The 19,628-nt window shown below is 35.4% G+C and overlaps 1 protein-coding gene across 3 annotated transcripts in view; it reads left to right on the plus strand.

Annotated features, from left to right (window-relative positions):
• Nucleotides 1-14,068: 14,068 nt before the first annotated feature.
• The window catches only part of LOC118203539 (seizure 6-like protein 2), an 80,047-nt gene continuing 74,487 nt past the window's right edge, over nucleotides 14,069-19,628 (plus strand). For 2 of the 3 annotated variants that reach the window (XM_035375823.2, XM_085808755.1), the window contains exon 1: nucleotides 14,070-14,256. In XM_035375823.2, the coding sequence (XP_035231714.1) occupies nucleotides 14,190-14,256 (67 nt within the window). In that variant the 5' untranslated portion in view covers nucleotides 14,070-14,189. Of the gene's footprint in view, nucleotides 14,257-19,628 lie in introns of all 3 variants that reach the window. The other variant, XM_035375824.2, reaches the window with a different exon arrangement.

Here is a 19,628-nt window from a genome sequence, read left to right on the forward strand (position 1 = left end):
AGCATGCGTCAATCATTTTTATATAAAACACAACGTATTGTTATTAATTAGAAATTATACGTGAAATGTACTGATCGACTACTATTGAATCAGCAAATGAAACTTTCTAGCTTTGAAACAATTATACCCCTCTCAGAGAAAATACTTCGACTACTTCAGTTACAAAAATGTATTTGATATAAATTTCCATCCAAAATAAACGAGAAATGTTTTATATCAAATATGGAACTATACATGAAAGATAATGTCTTGTAAACCCCTAATGAAGCGCACTTCTTCACAAACGGCATAGATTACTTTATGAAAACTAGTTTTTGTTATTCGTTCAAAGACAGCATTTGCATGGATACGACATAATAACCAATTAAATAAGCTTAAATCTTTTGCCTATATATTTTTTCTTGAACGCAATTACTTTCATTTCTACAAGACTTTCCGCTTAATGAATTCGAAAAGATGCTTCACAGCTAGAACTTTTAGATCTTTTTGAAAAAGAATACAGTTTTTTTTTTATTGAGGGACTATATCTTTGCTATTGAAGTAAGTGTTATTTTTCATTAGTATAGCGAATGGTTTAAAATATCTATTGCTCAACGCCTTACAATGTAAGCGTAATTCAAACATTCATCTTTATTCCTGTACTTTGAAGTGCCAAGAGCCAAATGTATCCATCCAAGTGATCTGAGAAAATCAAATTATGCAGGCAAACGATGTCTGAAATATGTGTCAAAAACTCGATCGGAACTCCACATTTACGTACAAAATTATTTATTACATTAGTTTAATCCCCGGATTGTAGAAATTTAATGAATCATACCTTTTTATTCAAAAGTTTGTTTCATTTTCTTCGGTTGGCAAATCAAAATAATAGTTTTTTTATTGAAACAGTAGAAATTATTGCGAAGTTCATTGGTAGATTTCTTCCCATGAGATGCGCTAAGCAGCTTTGCTGCCCCCACCTGTCTCTTTCCTTCCCCTTACCGGTGCGTTCACCTAGTTTTCAGTCTCTTCCGGCAGGGTTGCCACTCTGTCACAGTTTCCACTGCTAGCATTACGCAATCGACGCGTAAGACCTTGAAGTAATATTTTGAAGATAATCATCAAAGATGAGAGGTAGTTCTAGAAGTTCCGTACTACTTCTGGGATTTCTCTTTCGGAATATCTGCAGAACGATAGATTTTCTAACGATAGGTCTTGTGAACCTGAAACTGAAAAATGCGATTTGCGATTCTGTATACCTGGGCATTAAAGGTTCCTTAATTTAGTGAAAATCCTTGTAATCGATTTTAAGGTAATCGATTACAAGGATTTTTACTAAATTAAGGAAATCGATTACAAGGATTTTCACTAAATTAAGGAATTCCTTGTACCAAATTCATTGTTTAAAATCCTGAAAATTTTCCATAAAGTACTTGTACAAAGGACTTAAAGATTTCGTTTAAAATCTAAGCATTTCAATGCAGGTTATATGCTCTGCGTATGAAATAATTAAAACAATATATCTAGAAGTAATCTTTATAGAATGTTATGAAATCTTACTCAGTATGTGAAAAACTAAACGTAAAAGTGATTGCGCTTTCTATCTTTCTTTACTCTTGATTTTGTATGCAAACAATATCGAACCCGTCGGCAGTTTCCTAAATATTTGTTTTCAAATAAATAAAATATTTAATTGAATTTATGAAAGTTTTAAATCAGTTATCCCCTAAGGAAGTTATTGATGAAAGTTAAAGGTAGAGACGTATCCTAGCGATGTGCAGCCAGGTTATTGAAACGATAGCACTCTTTATTGCGCTCGGAATTTTGCTTTTAATTTAAAGGAACTTTTCTCAACTAAGAACAATAGTGTTTTTACGTAAAAAAAAAAAAAAAAGAAAAGGCCGGGGGGAAGCATGCTTAAAATAAGTGAAGTTCCTTGAAGGGAAAAAAATCGCTAACTTTGAGGTTAGATTATAAGATCTGGATTAACTTGTTTCCCTTATACTGTAGAGACTTAGGTTATTTCGAAGCAGGAGAGATGAAAAATGAGCAACGCCTTCGCCTGGACTCGAACCACGACCTCTCGAGTACGCGCCGAGTACGTGTGACCACTAAACCACGAAGGCATGCTAAGAAGGCGGGAGAAATACCTTATAATACTACTTCACTTATCTTGCTCAAGAAGATTATCATGCTAATAATGTACGCAGAATGAATATTAAGCCACACTTAGCACACGAAGACGAAAACGCAACTAAATATTTCGTTCTCCTATTTGTCAGCTTGCAGATAAACTCAAAATTAATAAATGAAGTTCTCCACTACTTGCTGGGTTTTTCATTAAGGTAGAGTAATGTAATGTAATACACGAGTGTGCTGCAACCTTCCTGGCCGATAATAATTAGCTTCATGGTTAACGCAGCATACCCATCATTAACGCAGTACAACTATCATTAAGGTAGAGTATTTAAAGTTCCAAGCATACCGCACCTTTATGCAGATCGGCCACTGTTCGAAAAGACGGAATCTTTAGCTTTTCGAAAGGTACTTCGGCAGGAAATAAATTAAAAAAATAAATAAGCTCAGATTTCAGGCAAATAAAGGACATTTCATTTAATTGTACTTCAATTCCAGAAGCTAAAATAGAGTCACTGCAGTGACGAAGACAGAATAAGGACAGATAGAAGTCAGAATAAGAATGTAAAAGAGATAGAAGTATAATATTAAAACTCAAATCAAGTTTACAAAACAAGGTTGAATTTCCTTACCATATGAAAGGGTTTTCCTTTATGACGGCTCCTCCATCTTTAAATCCTGGACGCTATATATTAAAGAATCAACAATTTCAGCAATTCCCTAAATGCTTCTTTTCTAGCAACTAGAACTTTTTTTTTTTTTTTTTGAACCAGCAGTAATTATCAGAATTTTCTCAGATTCGCTCTTAGTAACGAGTAGCAGAAAGTTGGAGAGCAAAAAATTATGCGTTTTGAATTAATTTTTTAATTGTTTATAAGCTGCATCTATAATAACATAACTCGCATTTCCTCAAGACAGCATGAAGCAGCGAGATGAAAGTTTAAATTAAAACAAAAAGTCAGGTTGACATAAATGAAAAAACTTTGAAACTGTTTAGCTGCTCAAGTAATGTTTAGAAAGGAAGCATTTAGCAGCATATGGGCAAGCCTTCTGTAAAAGTGTAGTTAGTGGAGCTTTACATGGTGATCTTGCATAGCGAAAATCTGATGTTCTGTAAATCAGAAGACTGAGCTGTTTATGTAACAAAGAGTATAGTTCCTTATATAAATCAGAATCATAATAAATCCAAAATCCGCTCTGTTTGAATTTTACTGCACATAAAACCTTAAAAAATACTTTTAGTAGCTTTTAATCTGCATTTATTTTCACGTAACGGAAATACTAAAATTTCTTATAAATTCCTGTCAGATTTTTGTGAATTAGTTTTATAAAATACCGGTGCTGTGCGGGGGTTATAAAACTTCTATTAAGCCTTGTTCAGAAGCATGGAAGTTCACTTGCAAAAATCACATAACAGCTATTAATTTTGAAATGGCGCCATGTAGAGATGTTTGTTATAGACAATTATTACTTTTAGGACGTAAAGCGGATATAGCTAAATTAAAATAGAGACTTAAGGGACTATTGCAAATTTAAGTTATCTTACGTATGATACGATAAAACATACATTAATCAAATTTCTAACCTTAATACATAAAGCATCATCCTCAGCTTCTTTTTAACCTCGACTCTGTTTTTGTTTCTGTGGGTTACATTTAAGCATGTCGTTTTGAGCTGAATATTTATGCTTTAAACTCAGCACTTTTATTTTCAGTTCAGATTCCGCTACTCTAATTTCTATAGCATTTTAACCAATACATGTGTAAATGAGTTCTGTGCCATAAATAAATTTGCCAAGAGTTTTAATATATATTAGCAATGAAGGCATTTCTGATATCTGAGCCTAGTAATTACTAAGAGCATAAAACAGCTGCAGGTAAAATATCAGCTGTTTTTATCACCGGGATTAGAAACCGTGGATCTTCCAGTGCTAGTTGGACATGCTAACCACTTACATCCCGATAATATCCACTGAGAGAATGCTATAATTCATTATACTTCCTTCCTCTTAAAAGCCAACTGGGGAGAGGATTCGGCCAAATCCAAGTGATGGAGATTATTAGTTCGGTTGCCACTGTAGACGAACTAATAGCAGTTTTTATATTTTTTTCGTAGCCAGAACACTCGATAAATCAGCTTCGTCCTTACCAAAGCATGAATCTTCCATTTGCTTGTCGACATGCTAACTAATTATAATGCTAGAGCACGTAAGGAAAAATACGCCACTTCTTTAGAACTCTATAAGGTGTTTTATTTACGATACGATGAAGGAATGTCTTCATCGACATTCTGTGGTTTTTCACATCATCATTATAAAATTTAGGATCTAATTTTCTTCGGGAGAACAATTCAGAAAGGCAGAAGTCACAAAGCAAATAACATTTATATTTTAGGCCTCACAGTATATTCTAAATTAACAATGTAATATGTTTCTTGAATCCTCTAAAAGTATGTTCGAGCGTATTTGCAATACTATAAGCATACTTACTCAATATAGTATAATTCCCAAAATATGCGGTTTTATCACTTAGTATTTGAAGCTACAGAACACTTGCTATTATCCGTGTTAACTGTAAATTATATTTAAGTTAAACAAAAGAAATTTATTTCTATCCATACATACATAATTAAATTTCCAGATTTGGATTGGGTATTAAGCATAATCATGCTTTGAAGTTATAATATACTGCAGGTCATTAAAACTGTTACACTGTGAATGAAGTGCAAAGTAAATCTGATATTTGCATGAAAGGTAGAACATACTAAGATATGCAAATGACTAGCATTTCAAAGCATGCGCACATTACAAGCAAGAATGATAAAGCCTCGAAACAGCATAAAAAGGCAGGCTGATTTTTCTTTCGGAAACCACGTTTTCTCGTTGTTTATGTTGAAGACAGTGATATGCCCCACCAATGCCCGAGATGGCAAACATCATGTCCGCATCGCTGTTGAGGACCGTACAGCCATACCACATACTCTGGGTCAGGAAACTACGTTTGTCGCACAATACAGAGCGTCCACATGTGCGATAAAACGGCGCCTGCAGCGCCATTGACTTGTCTCCGGCCATTGCTTCGGCTTCCTGTAACGCCACAGCGCAGAAATCAGCATCTACAATGGTGCGTTCACTTGGACGCATCATGTGATGTCGTCTTTTCAGATGAATCTCGCTTTTTCTTATAGCGTCATGGTGACCGCAGCCTTATGTAGAAACACTAAAAGCAAGCAAAATTGAAAGCTAACATTCTTCAACGTCATGCTGGCCCTAGTACACACATTCATTGTTCAACCCGTTCACCTCTATCGCATATCTGGTACCTTGACCAGCCACTATCATAATACTGAAGTTTTGATACCTGTAGCAATACCATATCTTCTCATCAGGACAATGGGAAACCGCATGCTGTTCTCACTTTCCTACGTTTACTCAATATACAAGTAAAGGTGGAAGTGGGCAGGACATCAAAAATTTATCATTGGTAGTACAGGTATAGTCTCAGCGAACTGATTGTGAAGCTACATCCCAAGTTTTGAAGAATAACACCCCCGAGGACTACCCGAGGATCTTATATCTTTCTTTCTTTGCCGCAAAATCACCTCGAAAGAACTTTCGACTTTCCAGCATTTTAAGTGCCCACTTGGCGCTCAGACAGCAAACACTGGCTTCTCCGTGGTTTGAACCCTGGCCCATAGATACGGCAGCCAAATCGCTAGCCACTACACCGATTAGAGGGACTTAATATAGTTCATTTCTTCAATATCCAGGATGTTTGGTTTGGCGGACTCGTTCTCCAAATTTTTTCCCAGTTGAAAACGTCCGGCCAATGGTTGCAGCGAGACTAGCATGAAATCCTGTCAGCCAGTATGACAGATGAAACTTGGTACAGAACTGAAGCGTATGGACTACAATACCTCTAACTACTATCGGAAATATGCTCGACTTTAGTTCCAGCCGTACAACAACTGCTATTTCTTCCAGAGATGGATACTCGGGTACTGATTTCTTCATGTTATGTTGTACAATATTACTTGAAATTTTAACCCTTTTATCCTTCTATTGTAATGTATTTGGAAGCAAAGAGGATTCTGTTAACAGTTTTTCTTCGTGGAGAAGCAATTTTATTGGGCCGGCAGTGTATTTAAATTAGCAGATTAGCAATAATTTTTGTGAGTTTTTTCCTTTATTTAAAGTCTCATACCAAATTAACACAGACAAAAAAAAAAAAAAAAAAAAAAAAAAAAAAAAAAAAAAAAGCAGTTTGTATATATATTGAACGTAAATTTTCTTTTTGCATTGTTTATATATTGTTACTACATTGTAGATTAGTTAAGAATTATTTCCTTCAATATTGTTGCATGATATTTGTTTGCCCTTTTGAACTTGAATTGTTATTATTTCATCGGTTATAAAGATTGAAGACTTGTCATTTTAACTGGTATCGATGTTAAAATTCAAAGAGAAAATTTTCCATGACTGTTTTCTGATACATTTTCCTTAAGCGTTTATTTTGAGTTAAGTTTCGAGCTTAATCTGCAATCACCCCACTGGAATTATTATATTGTATTATACTATTATACAAAAGCCATAATAACTTGACAGACTCAACTTTTGGGGTAAAATTAAGAATCTTCACAGTGACTAGAACCATAGTTTGTTCGGTGGTAGGTTCAAGCTCGGCAGGGACCTTACTATTACTGTCTTTGCCTGTCCCTTGGTTGTGGGGACGCTACATGGTTAGATTTCGAAGGGGGTCCTTGGGTGGGGGTTGGCTCCCCTTGGTCAACACTGGGAGACGATCGATGGCTAACATGCATTCTATTTTTTTCGGTGGATTCGTTGCAGTCCACCATTGTTCTAAGAGTTACAAAACCCAAACTTTGTGAAATTGAAGTTGCTCCCTCGGGTTGACCGGAAGGTTATGCCTCCTTGGATAGCCCTACGGGTTGGGGTGATTAAACGTGTAAGGACGCGTCGAGTTTGTCAGGTCTGGGTGCCCCTTCTTCTTAGTGCGTTGTTGTACAAAGGCTGTAATTGTTTACGATTACAAAAATATTTATATTTAGAAATTATTCTTTATTAAAGGATATAACTGTAAGTTACTCCTTAAGTGCTATACCTGGACTATTAATTAGACTTGAGGAAACTTGAGGAACAATAAATTTTCATCTACAGTTGTTGTGTAGTCTGCACGTGGAAAAAACATAGTTATGCTGTTTTAAATGAAACAAATTTTTTTTTGGGGGGAAACACCGTAAATATAACAGTTACAGAATCTACAAAGCCACTTCACTCAGCCATAGTTACATTCCATTTGTTTCAATGATACAGAAGAATCAGTTTAAAGGATTAAATAAAGACAAAACAGCCTCTTTCGTAAAAAAATTGGTCTTTTCGAGTGGCGATTCTAATGATACTGCTGACAAGTTCCTGTGTTAAAGACAGTTGCTCAGAGAATGCCAAGACACAGGTAACAAGCAGTTTACTCCGTTCGAACAATAATCTCACTTTGCAATAGCATATTGAAAGCCACAGAGTAATGGAATATTGTACCAAATAAATACAAAATCGAGACCAATGGCGCCTTGGAGCAGACTCTTATTGAGGCAATATTATCTCCCTGCGATATTCATTGGTTACAGTACCAATTTTTAAGTACCTGTAGCTATATGGATGGCGCCTTTCCAGACGAGAATATCTTGACAGCCAAATCGCTCTGTTTCAGTAACGTTTGCGGAGTAATATTACGTGCCTTCCTGCAACATTAACTGCACTTTAGAATCACTACTGAAGCTGAATCTACTATAACAGTAAACAGTACTTCGTCCAGTTGCGTTGTTACTCAATCCTTGTGCTCTGACTCACATTCTTAAACAAACACCTCACGTTCAAATTGAAATATTGTTTGTCACATTTGGCAAAGGACAACCTGGGGGACTTGAACCAGGACCAAGTAATGAAGATGGATCCAACGACGGTCTCAAGAACCTTTTTCTTTGGTGCCTAGGGCCAGGTGTTCAAAGGCCACAGCGTTCTTAGTCATCTGATAAGCAGTCTACTCTACAACCGATTCTTCAGAGTAAACCTCGATACCTATGCATTTGGTTTCCAGTGGAACCTGTTGCCCAGTATAGTGGCTCTTAGGCTTACAAGACTATATAGTAGTTATCACTGGGCCTGGTTGCTCGTGAGCGAGCATCACGTAGCTTTCTAATAGATGTACCTGTCGTTCTTAAAGCCTCCTACCCCCGCAATATGATGTCAGGGGCGAAATCGAACTCAGTAGCAGCATTCTCCAGGCTGCACCTTTCCCTCGTACACGTACCAAATTTCTGGTGTAGATTTAAAGACCATCCAGACAGTATAGTGATTAGTGACGCTGACTGCCGTACCCCGGTTTTAATCCTGTAGAAGTTATGGACGTTTGTAAGCCTATAGTGTCTGTGCGGCAAAGGGGCACTCAAAATAAACGATGAACTGAAAATCCTCTCGAGTAGTTGGTGGTGGGGAAAGAGGGGTTGTAGAGTCTCTAAGCGCCTTCGGGGTGTCCTTCCTTAAACCTGGGATGGAGCTACCCTGTTAGTGTAGTTGAAGTATACATGTACAACCTATGGTGAAATTCTGCTGTGCAGCCGACCTATACGTATGTAAATATATATATATATATATATATATATATATATATATATATATACCCTAAAGTTATGCATATCGCCATAAGCTTTTCCATTTATTTTTGATCTTATCAGCATCATGGGATAGGGAATGCTTAAAGAAACTTAGAGGTTACAAAATTTTTCCCAGTGATGTAACTAATGAGAATTCTTGTTTATTTGAAAAACACCCTAACGAAATACACGTGCTTGTAGGAGCAGATTATGTCAGAAAACTCTTTACAGGGGAAGTAAAACACGTAACGGAAAGTTTAGTAGCGATGAATACACACCTTGGCTGGACTATATTAGGGAGAACGAAGGTAAAGGGAAAGAATTTTAATGAAATTCTTTTATCACTACACATTAGTGACAGAAAAATTTGTGACTTGTGGTCTCTTGATTCTATCGGAATAACTGAACCAGCTCTTTCGCAAACAAAACAAGAAATAGAAAAGGCTACAGAAAATTATTTCATCCGTACTTTAGAAAGAGATGACTCTGGAAGATATCAGGTATCACTTCCATGGCTTCAAATTCATCCTGAGTTGCCAGATAATAGAATCCTTGCAGAAAAGAGTCTGAAGTCTTGCGTGAAAACCCTTCAGACAAAGAATTCCTTAGAAGCCTACGAAACGGTTTTAAAGGATTGGGTAGAAGAGGGAATAATTGAACCTATCAATATTTCGGAGGCAGAAAAGATCAAAGGGCATTATCTGCCACATAGAGCAGTGTTTCGGGAAAATTCGACTACCAAAATTCGACCAGTGTTCGACGCATCTGCAAAGGAGAAAAATTCGGTATCTCTGAACGACTGTCTGGAAAAGGGTCCTAATTATCTTGAATTGATCCCCAAAATTTTGACAAAATTTCGAGAGGGGAAGTATGGAGTAATTTCGGATATAAAAAGAGCATTTCTTCAGATAGGTGTGAACCCAGCGGATCGAGATTTTCTCCGGTTCCTATGGTGGGAGAAAGGACAGCCTGAAAAACTGACTATATATCGGCACCGAAGGGTTGTATTCGGCGTAAACGCCAGCCCCTTTTTACTCGCTGCCACAATTAACTACCATTTGGAAAATGTACCAAAACATCATCAGGAAATAGCTTCAAAGCTAAAGAAAGCCATGTATGTGGATAACTGCGTAGCGAGCGTGGAATCAATTGAAGAATTAAACTCATTTATCAAAGGATCTAGAGAAATAATGGCTACTGCAAAATTTGACCTAAGAGGTTGGAAACATAATAGACTTAAAAATGAAACTTCAATTCTAAACCTTTCTGATGAAGATTATGAAGATGTTGTGTCAGTATTGGGATTGAAATGGGACTTGTTTGACGATACTTTGTCTTGTCACGTAAAACATGAAGAAAACCCTGTATCGAGCAAAAGATCTGTTCTTTCCGAATTGAGTAAAATCTTTGACCCAATTGGGTTTACTAGTCCAGTTACTCTCATGCCTAAACTGATTCTGCAAGAGTGCTGGAAACAGAAAATTAACTGGGATACTAATCTGCCGAATGATCTAGCAAGGAAATTTTTCACATGGTCATCTCAGTTAAAATGTTTGAAAGACATCAAAATTCCTAGATTGCTTCCCAAAATAGACGAAAGTACCACTCTGCATGTATTTTCGGACACAAGCAAGGACGCGTATGCGACCTGCATTTTCCTTAGACACAGCGGTGAGAGTGGAGTCACTTGTCAATTGATACAATCTAAAGCGAGATTTGCTCCCCTAAAAGCACTCACCATACCTCGACTAGAGATACTCGCTTGCACTATTGGAGCCAGGCTCTCTCATACAATAAGAGAAGACTTGAAACTAAAAGAGGTTCCAGTATTTTACTGGACGGATTCCACAAATGCTCTCTTTTGGATAAAACAGAAAGAAAATTGGTCCACTTTTGTAGCCAATCGAGTAAATGAGATTCGAAAATTGAGTAACCTAGATCACTGGCATCACATTCCCGGAAAGTTTAATCCTTCGGATTTGCCATCACGCGGTTGCTCTGCAAAAGAATTGAGGAAATCCGAATGGTGGAAAGGACCAGATTGGATTTATCGACCTCCAGAAGAGTGGCCTATTGCAGATGGAGAACATCCTGACTTCGATATAGTAAATGGAGAGAGAAAACGAACTGTGGTTTCAGCCAGCAATAACACGAATACAGATAAATTTAACCTTTTTGACAATATTTCAAAATTCGAAAAGATCATAAAGGTCGTATCTTGGATCTTTAGATTCATTAAAAATGCTACAACACCACCATCTGAAAGAACTCATGGGAGAATTTCAGTCGAAGAACTAAAAGGAGCTGAAACAGTGGTTTTCCGACTCATCCAACGAGAATCTTTCGAAGGATTGAAAGATAAAAGAATACGTGCTCTAGAACCTATCATGGACTCCAATGGCCTTATAAAAGTGAAAACACGTATCTTTCAGAGAGACGATGATGCTGACTTTCGTTACCCAGTTTTACTTCCCTCAGGACATCCATTAGTCTTAAAACTGATCAAATCTGAACATGAAAGGCTAAGTCACGCTGGAGTACAATTTGTTATGTGCGCTTTGCGTGAAAAATATTGGAACATAAAGAGTAGGAAGACAGTACGCAAGGTTATCCAAAACTGTGTACGATGTCGAAGGTTCCACTCTGATTCATATAAGATTCCTCAAGCGCCACTACCTGAAGACAGAATAAGAGATGCTTTAATTTTTGAGATTATTGGTGTTCATCTGACGGGTCCCTTAATTTTAAAAGGAGGCCAAAAAACATGGATCGTCATTTTTACTTGCGCAATATATAGAGCAGTTCACTTAGAGCTAGTCTCATCTCTATCAACTGAAAGTTTCCTGCACGCGTTCAGGCGATTCATCGCTCGAAGGGGTAGACCTGTCACTGTATACTCCGACAATGGAACCAATTTTGTTGGATCAAATAATTTGTTTAAGACCATAGATTGGAATTCTATCTTAGAAAATGCAACAGTTAAGAAAATTGAATGGAAATTTATTCCCCCTTCCTCGCCATGGTGGGGAGGGTGGTGGGAAAGATTAATTGGAGTACTAAAGAGAATTCTTCGAAAGGTACTAGGAAAATCTTCTCTGAACTACGAAGAATTGTTGACAATCATTTGTGACTGCGAGAGCATTATGAACAACCGTCCTCTCACGTATTTGTCAGAAGACGTAAAGGATTTAAGAGCTCTCACCCCAGCAATGTTTCTAACAGAAATTCCAGAGACTGGAGTTCCTGAATTAGATCTTTTGGATTCTAAATCCATCAATAAAAGATACCTTTACAGAGCCAAATTGAGAAAAGATTTACGAAAAAGATTTCGATCAGAATATTTAGGGCAACTAAAACAAAGCTCAAAATTCATCCGCAAACCATCTTCTGTGAAAGTTGGTGATCTTGTAATTGTGTCCAACAACGAAAAAAGGATAAACAGGCCCTTAGCTAGAATCGTGGAAATTTTTCCATCCCACGACGGACACATTAGATTAGTGAAACTGAAAACTGCACAAGGGGAGATTATAAGACCTACTAAGAACCTCATACCTCTTGAACTCAACTTTACACCTGAGTCGGATATGCTAGTGAGGTACAGAACTCGACGTATGACGAAAACTCAAAAGACTTGAACTACAGGTCAGTTGAGGTCCATCCTCTGTTGATACTGGACCTCAAGGTGGGAGTGTCGCGTTTGCTTACTAGAACTTTACTTCCACGAACGCCCTCTGGCGAAAGAGACTAAAAGTAGTCAGTTGAACGGCTGACGCGTCTAACAGATGTATAACGATAGACCGTCTCCGTATAAATGATGCTTGTAATCATTATAACTTGTAAATATTTTGTAGATATCTTTCATACGAATTAAAATTTCTTAAAAAGTTTATAGCTGTGTTTCGAAGTGAATCGAAGTTCATCATAGAGACGGATACCTACAAGAAGGAAAAGCAGGCAGTTCAGGGCAGCCCTATTTAGAAGGTAAGTGAACTTTCACTTATCTATTTAATGATCAAAAAATTTTAATAGTACAAAGTTGATAAAATTTTTTAACAACTGTCATGCATCAGTATAAATGTATAAATGTTATGCTTGGCACATTTGCTGTGTAATAACATAAGCAATGATGTAAATTATTTATAACTTTATTATTATTTATAGTGTTATTGTGGCGATATAAATGTGCACTATATTCGCATAAATGTGAATACAGTATAGCTTATGCGCTTGCATGGAAATATGATACGAGAGATGAAAGTGAAACTCGGGTCAAACTGAGCGGAGTAACTCAAGCAGACGGATTTGTCCAAAATGTGACTGTAAGCTATGTTATATGTAACAGAAAGTATGTATTATATGATATGTTCGTGTAATAAAATGTCCTGTCTATTAATCCGCCATATTTTCTTCAACCGAGTAGAGTCAGAAAACCGTTATTGATGTAATACGAGCAACATCCTACTAGTTAGACGTAAAACCCGGATTCTTGAGACAGTGGTGTCTTTATGTACTACGTGTTATTATATATGAGAACTTACAGACAAGGAGGACGAACTTACAGACGATCACCACATTACATGTCGGTGAAGTTGCAGCTTACCACCAAATCCGTCTCAGATTTTTAATTACTAGCAGAATGGGACGTGTACATAATTTTTTTGTCGTTATCCCTGATAGTAAAATAACATGCAACTTCCACGAAAATTTCTTTTCCGTACTAAATAGACATAGCTTAACTGTAAGAAAATAACTATAAATTTATGAGACCTAGATAAGCAGAAGATAAAGAGTATAGACAATGATCGTGAGTAAAACTTTTATAATTTATTGCTAAACTGTAAGATATGAATCGAAATATTTCACGGATCAAACAAAATAAGCACTTTTTCCCTCAAAGAAAAAAAGTAAAAAAATATCAAGAATTATTTCTAATGACGGTTGAGAATTAATATCACTCACGATATTATATTTTGGTGTATGTATTAGTCATCTGGACAAAATGAAATACCTTTTTTTAATTAAAATTAATCTTAAAAACATGTGAAAGCGAAATATTTGTGCGAAATTTAATACATTGAATGCTTTTTCTCCCCTTCGATCTTTTCAGCATAACGATAGTTAACGGTGTATATTCAAGTACAATGTTTTTCGTAAAATGAAGCCAAATTAGCGATTTCACGCCAAGCCTAGTCCGGTCAATAACCGTGAATTTGAAGATCGTGGAAGCTGTCATTGGTCTCAAGTTCAAGTGACGTCACGAACATTCGTCTCTTAAAACTCATTGCTGCTATAAGCGAAGGTTTCAAACATAGCGGAGTTAATGTACTTCAAAGTGAGTGACGTAACGCTTTTTGATGTTGTGAGCGTAGACCTTACCTTGAAGTTTTGGTTTTAAACGCGGAAGCATGTTTTCTATTAGAATGGACTTGCTCTTCTATTACATAATATCAGCTGCACTAGTAATTTCATCAGGTGAGATATTATGCGTTAATTTTTTTTTTTTTTTAAATTTTAGAATATGATTTGCTTTCTGCAAAATGGAAAAAAATTGAGTAATTGTTATATATTTTTAATACATTGAGACAGTAAACATTGGTTCAGGACAATATGTATATTATGTTCAGGACAAAATGTATATTAAAAATTTTTATGGAATTCTGTGTATAAATAATTATTGTTTTCTTCGTTGAAATTTTATACTGAAAAATGTAAACTTCTTTATTCACGTTATTTCAGATTTGTTGTCATTGCGGTACATAGCTTTATTAGATATAATTTTTCATTTTTCTGTTAGAAGCAAAACATTTGCTAGTGACTGACCAAAATAAAAATAAAAAAGTTGTTAAATAATCTGTTCTTTAGTAACATAGAGTTCAGGTTGGATATTTTCATCTTGTGAAGTATAAACTAGGTATTTTTTAATTACATTATTGTTAATATTCATGTTATCAATAAGTTCTGTCTAAGCATATATAAGGCAGCAAAGCGTGTGCTTTCATCTACTGTCCTCATGCATTAATACTATATCAGCAAAATTACTATTTAGAACTAATAATATATGTGTTTATAATTTTCCGTTGTTCATGCAATTTATATCCATCTACTGAATTATAACTAACCGATATAATGAAAGGCAGGACAAATTATTTTACCATGTATTTATTACTAGTAAGCATCTAGTTTTTTGAGGTGAACGTGGAATGCAATATCATAGCTGCCGATTGTTCTGGTTTCATCGTGAGGCATCCGGTTTTTCCTCGCATCTTCCAGTAGATCACCCAGTCGCGCGGTTTTTAATTTTTGCGCTTTACCAAGGAAAGTTTTTTTCAGCAATAAATGAAATTTATCAAATTAGTGAAACTTAAATTGTATAAATTTCATTCCTCCATCCCTAGTGACTTTCCGCAAAATATTTCTTATTAAATATTACTTGATCAAAGGTTTCTTAATCTGGAGACCTTTATAGTTTTATATGAAGCTTCAACTAAAGTTTACTCAGTAAATATTTGTATTTAATTTTGTTTTACTCCAAGATATGGTAAATTACAGGGTTTATCCGCACAATAGTATGTACCTTAAAGCTTTCCTTCCCTACTTGGGATTTTCTAAATATAAAAGTTCAAGAAAGTTACAAAATGAAACAAATCAAAGGATATAAAATTTAGAATATGTACTTAAATATTTAAGTATCAATTTTTTTAAACTTAAAATTATCCCAGCATTTTGCTGAAAAATACATCAATTATAGGTAAGAAATTAAACATTAGAACCCTATCCGCAAAGACACAAAAAAAAAAAAAAAAAAAAAAAATGAAATACAATTCCAATAAAATTCAAAATTCTTTATAAAAAATACAACCAATAGTCACTAAATCAGAAGAATTATTCATATGGGAAATACAAATTTACTAAAAATGTAAACCTCCTCTTGATAACGTTGAATCCGATTTTGATTGCATTCCTCTCCCTGTTTATATTTTTAGTAAATTTCTATTTCCTATATCAATAATTATTCAGGTTTCGTGACTATTGGTTGTTTATTACATATTTATAGGGAATTTTGAATTTTACTGGCATTGTATTTAATTTCTTTTGTGTCTTTCTGGATTTGGTTCTGAATTTCTTATTTCTTTTCTATAATTAATAAAATATTAATATACTTTACATCAGACTCATATTATAAATAATTGAATAACCCGATTCATGCGTTGTAAAGCGATTTTAAGTCAATTTGGAATTCTTTTGAAATGATATTGTCGTGCAGCTCAACCCCCTATCCCTGAAAATTTCCGGTCTTTGGCGCTAGTGCCTCTCGGTTTCTCTTGTTTCATGTCAGTATGTTACATAGCTATGGAAGAAAAACAATGCTAATAAACTTCGACTATTAATATTTCTAACCAGGGATGAAAAGTTGGAGTTCATTTTGTCCGAATATTAAGGTTTTTGAGTTTAACAGAACCCGACTACGATGCTGGTGTATTAGGCATGGTGTATTGGCTACAAACTTGCTAGGTAATAAGGCAATGATAACCCATCCTGATGCATATATTTCTATCTGGAGAATCGCTAGAATATTATTAGATTGAAAATCTGAAAAGTTTGAATCTGCTAGATTCTTCAAGGAGGAAAGAATCTTTTTGCTGAGTATTTGAAAAGAATTGGCCAAGAAAGCCTGAGGTTGATTGTCTGTTTTAACAAGGATATACAGTTTTATTAAAATCCTAATTTATACATTGATCTTTTTGTCACGTTCTTTAATGGAATTCTTTGAAAGAGTAAAGGCGTACTGAGTGTTCTGCCTAATAAAAACAATAAAATAACCTGAAAGTAATTTCCTAAGACTTTCATGCAGTTAAACGCAGCTTACATTAACTAAATAAAGCTAGTTTCTCGAAAGAAGTCTTAAGACTGATATAATTCTTATTAATACAAATTGGGTCGACGGATATGAATTTTTAAAAAATTACAAAATTTACTGTGGGAAAACAAATGAACAGTATACGTGAGATCATTACAAATATAAATATCTGCGACTTATAAGGTTTCTAAACTTTCTTAAAAAATAAATACCTAGTTTTGAATGCTAAAATATAACTGTCTAATTTTGAGTAGGTAGTTGCTGATTTGTTTTAGGCATTGGCATGTTTTCGATTACTGGCTGATAGATCAAAATTTGAAGAATAAAAGTTAAAATAAATTATTTTGATATCAGCAACACCGTCTTTCGAAGAGATATTTTGAGGATTCAGAATCAGATTATCATCCACCTAACTATGTTAAGAAAAATCCGCTGTTTTAAGACTTCTTTTAGCTGTTTTAAAGCTTTATTTACTTATTTTAGCATTGAAACTTTCGTTGTTAGAAAGGCGGCAGATTAGAGGTAACATCAAACCGTGCTGTAAACTCATCAAACCGTGCTGTGCCGTTATGCTTGACGAATGAATAGACGTTGTACTGAGAGGCCACGATGAGGTTACATCGTGCTTTTACCCGTTTTATAAAATAAAAAATAAAAAAAGAATGGTATATGAAAAGGAAGAAAAGGTAAAAACGTTGCGGGAGAAATATAAAATATGCGAGTTGTAGCATTATTATGATTTCATTTTTTATTTTCTGACACTTCGAATGAATTTGTCACATTTTCTTCAAATATTCTAGAGATTGAAACTTTTGGTTAACTTTTTTTTATTAATATTTAAATATATTAAATGGAAAAGAAAACAGTTCATAAGGATAAAATACACTATTATCTTTTTTCATATTTAATGCATTCATCTTGAATCTCAATTCGGATTTTTGCCGTAAAATCGTGCGTTGAAGGATTTTGATAAGTGTGAAATGTGGTATGAAGCAAAATAAAAAGAAAAGGGCATTTAATGAGATTGTTATTAAAAAATTATAATGGATTATTAGTGTGAAAGTAGAATTAAAAGTATGGTCATATTTTTCTATGAACTTTATCAAATCTGCTGTGGTTCAAAGAAGTGTTGCGAAGTAATAAAAAAAGAGGAAAGAAAAGAAACATACAACGCACGTATTAAATATCAGTGTGTAACAAGTAAAACTGCGTATCTAGGAAAACCCGAATGGTGTAATGAATATTATATAACATACAGTAAGGATGTCACTTGTCCATCCAAAGACTAATGATTTAGACTAAGGAAAAGTTTTACTAAAGTAGTCATTTTTCATTGCAACTGGTGGATTTAAAGCAGTATGAAGGTAACTGAGCACTCATCTTATAACTCAGCCCACCAGCGGCCGAGCGGTAAAGTCGCTGAACACTGGTAGTTCGGTCCGAGGTTCGAATCCCGCGAACGGGCTGGCTGCATGGGCGTTTTCGTGGTTTTCCCCATGTGTAACGTGTATACGAGCCAGTTTCCCTTAGAAAGTCCTCCACAAAGGCATCCCTCCTCTTAGGCAGATAGCCCTAGTGTGCTTTGCCGTAATTAAATACACACACACATCTTATAACTCAGGATCATTACTTTTTTATTACTATTGCTATTATGACTATCATGTTAAGACTCATTTATGGATGTAAAGTCTATGCACACTGCCACAGGGTTTGTCAGTGTGAGGCTTTTATGATCGACAAACCAATAAGCAAATCATCTTCAGTGTGCCTTTCCCTTTTATATGTCTCTGTTTTTATTTCATAAAACGCTGATTTTTCACAAGTGTAATGTTGCAAACGGAAACAAATTTTTATCACCCTGTTTGCATTTGTTTGACATTGACACCATGCATAAACAGGATTGTACTGCCGGTATCTAGAAGTTTTTTTCATTCTCCCCCCCCCCATGAGAGAATAGGTTAACAAGTTGAATACTAATTTTCTCAATGAATGTTAGCTGAGTGATACTTTGTATGTTATTTCTAGTAGATATACCCAAACTAAAAATTATCCTTGCATTAATAGCTTTATGTTACATTGGAACAGTCTTTTGTTAGACTCTTCCTGAATGGCATATATATTTAATTTTTTGAAAATTCCCTGACAGACTTCGTGAGCCGTCGCGTATATTTATGTTGCGACACACCAACTGGGAAACATTGGCTTAGACATGAATAATGTTCTTCAGTATGGTTACAAATGCTTAGGCTTAAGCATCATTTCAAGAGTTCACTTGTGAGCAATGCGTCAAATCAAGCTGTAGAGTCATTAGTTTTGTCGAAACAGAAAACATGAAAAATGCGCATTGCGTTCAGCTGTTACTGAAAAAAACTCATTTCAAGAGTTCACTTGTGAGTAATGCGTCAAATCAAGTTGTAGAGTCATTAGTTTTGTCGAAGCGGGAAACATGAAAAATGCGCATTGCCCTAGCTGAGATTCGAACTCCAAACGTTCGGATTGTCAGCCTGACGTGTCTCAATTACACCACGAAGGCACTCGATAGGGGAGGGAGGAAACACCTTACATTCTTCTCCACTTAAAGGGCAATTAGGGAGGCAGGGATCCAGTTGCCAAATCCTGTTGGTGACGAATTATCGTCTACCACATCTGAGTTCGAGCGGCACTGTAGACAGATTAGGTTTATTTCAGAGAAGGGAATATGAAAAAAATCATCACTCTTCTTGCCTGGATTCGAATTTCAAGCCAGCCGGACGGAATTTCAGTTACACCACGAAGGCACGAGATTAAGGAGTGAAAAAGTAACTTATACTGTTTAAAAGTAATAATAGTAAGATCATAAGCATTTCTAGCTGCTTTCGTATTGACGTTGGCATTATTTCAGTAGAAACTCTTACTAATTTTCAACTATGCAGAACTCTCATTACTGTGATTTTTTTCCGCTTATAAGGTATTTCTCTCACCTTCTTAGCATGCCTTCCTAGTGTAG

The sequence above is a fragment of the Stegodyphus dumicola genome, chromosome X2, assembly GCF_044657685.1.
Source record: "Stegodyphus dumicola isolate Sdum_Otavi_A_Nest chromosome X2, ASM4465768v1".
In the NCBI taxonomy this organism is placed as follows: Eukaryota; Metazoa; Arthropoda; class Arachnida; order Araneae; family Eresidae; genus Stegodyphus; species Stegodyphus dumicola.